Source organism: Trypanosoma cruzi, genomic scaffold (genome assembly GCF_000209065.1).
Source record: "Trypanosoma cruzi strain CL Brener 1047053516313 genomic scaffold, whole genome shotgun sequence".
NCBI lineage: Eukaryota > Euglenozoa > Kinetoplastea > Trypanosomatida > Trypanosomatidae > Trypanosoma > Trypanosoma cruzi.
In genome coordinates, this window is record NW_001849516.1 from 226,668 (window position 1) to 233,883 (window position 7,216).

Below are 7,216 nucleotides of genomic sequence, written 5' to 3' on the forward strand. Positions count from 1 at the left end.
CCACACACACATATTTGTATACTCTCAAGTGTTGCTGCAGTCAAGCACCCAGCAAAAACACAACCGTTGCGGCGTGAGCGGATCCAGCGGAAGGAGGAAGGAAGAGAAAGTGAGCAGCAAATGCCCAGCATGTCCCGTCGTGTGTTTGATCCCGCGGTGCTGCTCCTCCTCTTCGTTATGGTGTGCTGCGGCAGTGGAGCTGCCCCCGCTGAGGCGAGTAATTCAGGGAAAAGAATCATCTTTCAAGTAAATGAATCATTTTCTGATTCAGAGAACGAATCTTTGGTACAAGCGTTTCATTCGTTCCGTGCACCCTCTCTTGCTTACGTGAGTGGTTTTGTTGTGGCCACTGTTGAAGCGCATTACACAAACTCCACGGATCAAAAATCGTGCGTAAGTATCGCTGCAAAGTCGATGATAAGCAGTGGAGGGACGTGGACAAATGGAACTGCCATCGTGTTTGATCATTACGACGTGAAAATTGACCGCCTGTTGAGCCCAACTACCATTGCGAATGGTAATAGTTATGATACAAATGCTCTTGTCGGGGGTTATGGCACGTCAACGACTCCATTGACGGAGTTGACTGATGGTAAATATTGGATGCCCAGGATGGCGGAAGTTATGGTTCGGCGTTACAGAGACGATGAGGAAGAGGAACGGTTTGAGTGGAAACAGTTTGCAGACACGTCGAAACTTCCTTATGACTTTTGGAGGAATAACAGTGCTAACCGCGACCGTTTCAAACAATTCCTGGGTGGTGGTGGCGCAGGCATTAGGATGGAGGACAAAAGTCGCTATTTGCTGCCTATTCAAGCCTTGACCCATGATGGAAAGAACGTTTCTTTGGTCATCCTTGCCAACGGTACTTATTATGGTTGGGAGTTCTCGGAGGATACGAGTGATGAGGGATGCATCCAGCCTGCGGTCCTTGAATGGAATGATGAAATTATCATGATGACGTCGTGTGATGACGGCAGCCGCAGGGTTTACTGGTCAAGCGCCATGGGGAGATGGTGGTATGAGGAATACGACACTCTTTCACGCGTGTGGGGCAACTCGCTGAATCGTACAGGGCACGGCGTGCAGGGTGGCTTCGTCAGCGCGATGATTGATGGACAGAAATACATCCTCGTCAGTCGGCCGGTATATACCGAGAAGAACGGTAAGGAAACGGGCCGACTTCACTTGTGGCTGACGGACATGCAACGAATTTATGATGTTGGGCCGATATCCGCTGAGAATGAGAACGTCGCCGCCAGCACTCTGCTGTACGCCACGGTCGAAGCGCAGCCATTGAAAGTGGAAGGACCGAAGGAAGAGAAGAAACTGTACTGCTCGTACGAGGTTGCTGCAGGGGGAGATAACTACAACATTACTTTTGTGGATCTGACGGAGAAGTTGGAGGAGATGAAGAAGGTGGTGGCTGCATGGAAGGAGAGGGACGCGTACATTGCGAGGGAATACGGCTGCAGGAATGAATGGAAGAATTATTGGCGCAGTGACTGTCATGAAGCCCTCACTAAAGGGCTGTTTGGCTTCTTATCCAACACGTCAACTGAAAGCACGTGGGCAGACGAGTACCTCGGGGTGAATGCCACAGTGAACAAAGGGAAGCCAGCGGCGGATGGTGGATTGACGTTCGAGGGGTCCGGAGCAGGGGCGGAGTGGCCTGTTGGCAAAATGGGGCAGAATGTGCCGTACTACTTTGCGAACTACAAGTTCACTCTTGTGGCGACAGTGTCCATTCACAAGGAACCGAAGGGAAGCAGCTCTATCCCTTTGATGGGTGTGAGGATGAACGATGCACAAGGCACCCTGCTCTTTGGTCTGTCGTACACCCACAAAAAGTGGGAGGTAACATTCAATGAGAGTCTTCGGAATCCCTCGGTGCATTATGACGATGTTGGATGGGAAACAAACAAAAAATATCAGGTGGCACTGGAAATGCATCATTATGATGGCGTGAGTGTGTACGTGGACGGAAAGGAGATATACTACACCAAAGATTATGAGGACGGGGAGGATTACAACTTTACTCAAAGGTTGCGAACGCTGTTGGGGTCCCACGGCATCTCGCACTTTTACATTGGCGGGGACAACAAGAGCAACTCGGAAGACATTAATGTGACGGTGAGCAACGTCCTGCTGTACAACCGCGCATTGAACGAAGCAAAGCTCAATGCGTTAATGAAGAAGGACGCATTCGCTGCTGCAGCGGCGAAGGTGCCGGCCCAGGAAGTTGCGGCTCAAACTACCAATGTGAGTGAACCTTCTCGTCATCCCGCCAATGTGCCCGTCATCACGCCTGAAGCGCAGCAAGACGCCACATCATCACCACGAATTCAACACTCACCAGCGCAAACATCAGAAAGTGAAAGTGGCCCAGCAGATTTCAAGCAAACATTTCCTGATATCATTGTCCCCTCCACCTCAGCTGGTGTGGGAATGGCGGAAGAAGACTCTCCGCAGAACGGCAACACCGACGATTGGGCGCCGTACGGTACTTCACTTGATGTTTTGGAGGGCGTGCACGACGAGCCTTCCAATGCCAACACGCTCGCCAGCGAAGAACAATACGCTGACCGTGACGAGGACACGCATGTTTCGGAGAGCGTGGGCACGAACAGCGACCCCGATTCATTCAGCAGCACTAACGTGTCGGGTGGCGCTGATGCCGCACCGGCTCCTCCGAGCACAGCGCCTGGGGAAACCAAGATTCCATCGGAGCTCAACGCAACAATACCCTCGGACCACGACATTTTGCTTGAGTTCCGCGAGTTGGCGGCCATGGCTCTAATTGGTGACAGCACCGTGCATGTGTGTGTGTCTCGGGTGTTGTTGTTGCTTCTGGGGCTGTGGGGCACTGCGGCCCTCTGCTGAGGTGTGAGGGAGGGTGGAATTGCGGCTTTTCGTGGAACAACAAATGTGCAGCTTCCCAGCACTACGCACTCAAATTTGTCAAGAATACTTCTTTTTTTTTCTTTTTTTCTTTTTTCATTTCATTTTTTTTTTTTTTAATTTCTTTTGTTTTTTTTACTTTTTCATTTCATTTCATTTCTTTTTTTTTTTTTTTTTGCTGGTGCTCTGTTGAAATAACCAGCACCCCTGTGTGTTTTCCCCCAAATGGTCGCTTGCTGCGCACCGTCATGAGCGATGTGTTTCCCCCTCTTGTTTGCTTTTGCTTTTGTTACCCACACGCGGTGCCGGCCTCATTGCCGTGCGTCCCACGGACTGCACGAGAGGAGGAGTGGAGGAGCAGGCCGGATGCCGCATGGAATGTGAAGAATGTTGTGTGGGCTCGTGGAACAATGTGTTTTTTTTTGTTGTTTTTTCTGTGTGGACAGTATGTATGAACTCAAAAACACGGTCGTATTGTACTCCAGAGGAAACGAAATGAAATTCCCGCCAAATCGTTTTTTTTTTCTTTCTTTTTTTTTTTCTTTTTTTTTTCTTTTTTATGTTTTCTTTTTTTTGGTAAATCGTTGCGTCTCTTTCCGTCTGTGCCGTGACCCATGTCATTGTGTGTCTCCGTGTCCCTTTTTTTGTCTCTCTGCTGACTGTGCTGCTGACATGCCTCCATTTCTTCTAATTTCTTTCCCGCTAGGGGCACCGATGGTCCGCGACGACGATTGTTTGTGTTCCCCTCTGCGATGGCACGAGGGTGACTGGGCGCCGGCCTGCTGAGTGCACTCGGGGGAGCGGATTGTGTGCGCCGTGCCTCATTTGTGAGTGTGGGATGCCACGGCCTGCTGTGAGGCGTGATGCCTATCCGTCGGTGAAGCGGGAAGTAAAGGACTGCGGCGTGTACTTGGATGCGTCCCGTCCCTCTTGTTGGGGCCGTGGGTGTGCTGTGCCCATGGCCCTTTGTTGCGGTGCGACGTGGCTGGCGGTGCCTCTGCGTGCGTCCTCGTGCATGCGTTGTGCGGCGGGATTTTTCTACCCATGTCTTCACCCTTGTGAGTGGTGGAGTGAATGGAGAGAGGGTCTGTGTGTGCGTGTGCGAGGCGCCTGTGTAGTTCGTGATTTCCTCCATTGTTATTTATTTGCCTCGGCTTTGTGTGATGGTCCTTTGGTTCTATTATGTGTGTTTTGCGATTGGCAGTAAATGAAGTGTGTGGACGAGCAGAAGACTAGGAGTTTGTGAACGGAGTGTTCGCGAGGAAGGCTGGCTGCCCAAATACATGTATATCCTGATTGAAAGAATATATTTCTTTGGGAGGTTTTCCTATTTTATGAATCTTTTAGAAGACCCCGAGGGTAGCAATCAGGGAACCGATACCTTCTGGATGAGTTTTAATTACTTTTGTTTCTGCCGTCCCACTTGCCCCCTTTGTGGTTCTTACCTTGCGACTGCGTCTTGCGGCTGGAGGAGCCCAAAGTCTTCCACTTTGTAGGTTGTGAATACATACATACACACACACTTATGTATGTATATGTACATGCACGCCCAATCCGGATGGAGCGATCAAGTTACGATAGTAGCCACCATAATGTGCATATATAAATATGCGCTCACTTGGTGTAAACTCTCATTGGGGATTTGGCGAACCCCCGTCCCCATTCCATTCACCCCTTCTCATTCCCTTCTTGTGTGAATCCTATTGACAGCCGCAGGTCTGGCCAGCGGCCCAGGTGAATATTCTAGGAGCTCTTTTTGTGTGTGTGTGTGTTTTTGCTTTTGTCGTCACGGCAATTTGGCTTTTTTTTTTTCTGTGATTTATTTTTTAAAATTTGGGGCGCTCTTGCCTGTGATGCTTGTGTTTTTTTCCTACCGTTGTTGTGCCTCCTCCTTTTGAGGGAGGGGAGGGGAAGGAATGGGGGTGTCAATCATGTGCGCTACTTTCCTTGCGCGTTGTTGGGTGATCGCAGCAGAAGGAGTAGGATTTGGAAAGGACAGAAATGACGGATTACTATCAGAGTCTTGAACTCCCACGCGATGCGACGCAGGAGCAAATCCGAAGGAACTACCGCCAGCTGGCGTTAAGGTTTCACCCTGATAGGGCGGGACCGGAGGGGGCGGAGAGGTTCAAGGAGGTACAGTCGGCGTACGAGGTGCTCTTGAATCCCCAAAAGAGGAAAATATACGACAGGTTTGGAGCCAGCTTTGTGGATAATCCGGTCTCGGAAGTGCTGATTCTCCAGCTTGGGGGACGTTCGATTTTGTGCATTATGGCATGCATACCTTTCGTAGCAGCATCGTTGGTTGTCATTTTTACTGCTTTTCTTGTTGCATATGTTGCGGGTCGTCTTGTGGCGCGGGACGCTCATTCTGTGAACGACCACAGTCGAGCCTATTGGAACTACGTCAAGGTCTTTTCACCGCTGTTCATTGTTGACATCATTATCGGTATTCCAACGCTGGTTGTTTTTTTGTGTCGATGTGCACGTTACGTGTAGGAGTCTTCTTGTGGACGCTGATCGTACTTTCTCTTATTGTACTCACCGTTCTTGTGCCTGTTGCCAGGGATGCAAACGGCATGACATCTTTGCGTGGCGGCAATAATTTTCATTTGAGGCGTCGTCAACTCTATTGGGCATCATTACAAGGCCCCCCACGAGGCAAAAGCGTGAAAGACTAAAGTATAGCGGACACGACGAACTGTGGGCGTGCGTGAATATTTTTTTTGTTGTGGGCATTCCTAAAGGGATTTCTGTGGTGGTATTCAGCGCTCTTATTGCGTGTCGCGTGGACGAGGTCATTGCGACAAATTACTTTGTGGTTTTGGCGCTGCCATTCTACTTCTTTGGTGTTCTGACACTTCTTGACTCGACTTTGTACCGAATTTTCATCCAAAAATTACGAGGAAATCCTGCGGGCAGCTGCAATATTTTTGTCATATCCATCCCGTTCATTATTGCTGTTGGCCTTGTCCTTGCATCGGTTTCAATTGTATCTAGGCGGCTGAACGACTTGGACCGTGCCCGTCACGGTGCTGCTGGGGATGTTTTTTCACTCCATGCGGCCCTCATTCCGGTGTATTTTCTCCTCGGGTCTTTTTTATTTTCTACGTTGATGATTTTTTGCTTCGTGTGTTTTTTCCTGTTGACTGAGGATGGCGAGGCGAGCAACTCGCCCCACGGCGATGCGGCGACGGAAGGAAATGATGAGCAACAGGGGAGTGAAGCGCATTCCGGTGGCGAGAAGGGAGTTGAGGGCGGACACGACGACGATGGACAGCCGAGCAGAAAAGATTCTTTTTTCCAGGAGAGCCGTCGAAATCGGGATGTTCGTGACATGCCGCAGGGCGCTCCTGACACACCAACGGGTTCAAACGGCGAGATGTTCTTGCCTCAGCGCCCTCGGCAAGGTCTCTCGGATATTGACTAAACCCCTTTGCCCTCTTTAAGGGAAAAGAAGGCAATAGAGGAAGAGAATGTGGCGATTTTGTGGGAAGAGGAGTTGTGCGGGAGAATGGATGAAACCTTTCTTCAGAACATATCGACGCGCCCTGCTTTGTTTAGCTTTGGTTATGGGCAAAGGATTTGTTGGCGCGGCCCCTGTTTCTCTTTGAACTCAGCGAATGTGTAGAAGCATTCGGAAAGCAGGTGTGCTCAGATAGGGTCAGGTATTTCGTATCGCGTCGTGTTTGACCACGGCATTTCGTTGTGCATTAATTAATTTAGGTTTCAATGGTGCTGCGCGCTGCACGGTATCGACGGTAGTTTCCTTTGTTTATCCTGCCTACCACTACTGCTCCCCGCGCAGAGTGGACTCCGGCGGTTGCAGGGGACTTTTAAAGAATGCCGTCCTGTGGGGGTTTCGACCCACCCGGCCGCCATAAAATACAACTCATGAATTTATTTATTTGCGTTTGTGTGGGTCTTGGATGAATGCTCTTTTTGGCGTGTGTGTGTGTGGATCTTGGGCGCATTGAATCAAAATGGCTTCCCCAATTGTTGTGCCCTTTTCTTTTTTCTGGGGAGAAGGGATAGGGCCTTCTTTATGGTTCTATATTTTTTTCCACCTCTAGGAGCTTGTTAGGAGAGTGATTGCAGGGGAAAGCTGGTCGCCGTAATTATTATTATTATTATACCCTGACAAAATGAATACATTTCTTTATGCCACTTTCCCCTATTTTATGACTGTTTGGAGGACCACGACTTTAGAGGGAACAGAGAACCGACATTGGCAGGACGAAATTATTTGTGTATTTTTATAGTCACGCCGAATTCATGCAAGTTGATTGAAAGAAATGACCGTGATTCCCCACGC

The 7,216-nt window shown here is 49.6% G+C and overlaps 3 protein-coding genes across 3 annotated transcripts, besides 7 other annotated features; 2 read left to right on the plus strand and 1 right to left on the minus strand.

Annotated features, from left to right (window-relative positions):
• Positions 1-2,578: a sequence feature (areas merged during assembly that could not be assigned to a particular haplotype. This can correspond to areas where the two haplotypes were merged or to regions with more than two copies in the genome that were merged during assembly.).
• Tc00.1047053509629.10 (trans-sialidase, putative) lies at positions 121-2,883 on the plus strand (the record flags this gene model as incomplete). Its single annotated transcript, XM_799968.1, has 1 exon — positions 121-2,883. One exon carries the CDS (start codon positions 121-123, stop codon positions 2,881-2,883), a length of 2,763 nt encoding a protein of 920 aa, XP_805061.1.
• Positions 2,579-3,198: a sequence feature (heterozygous, non-Esmeraldo-like haplotype).
• Positions 2,972-3,078: a sequence feature (T-rich).
• Positions 3,199-7,216: a sequence feature (areas not merged during assembly with more than two copies in the genome that could not be assigned to a particular haplotype).
• Positions 3,417-3,476: a microsatellite.
• Positions 4,136-4,399: a mobile genetic element.
• On the plus strand, positions 4,903-5,400 carry Tc00.1047053509629.20 (DnaJ chaperone protein, putative; the record flags this gene model as incomplete). Its single annotated transcript, XM_799969.1, has 1 exon — positions 4,903-5,400. The coding sequence occupies one exon, from the start codon at positions 4,903-4,905 to the stop codon at positions 5,398-5,400; it is 498 nt and encodes a 165-aa protein (XP_805062.1).
• Tc00.1047053509629.30 (uncharacterized protein) lies at positions 5,929-6,240 on the minus strand (the record flags this gene model as incomplete). The annotated part of the gene is made up of 1 exon (XM_799970.1): positions 5,929-6,240. The coding sequence occupies one exon, from the start codon at positions 6,238-6,240 to the stop codon at positions 5,929-5,931; it is 312 nt and encodes a 103-aa protein (XP_805063.1).
• Positions 6,973-7,161: a mobile genetic element.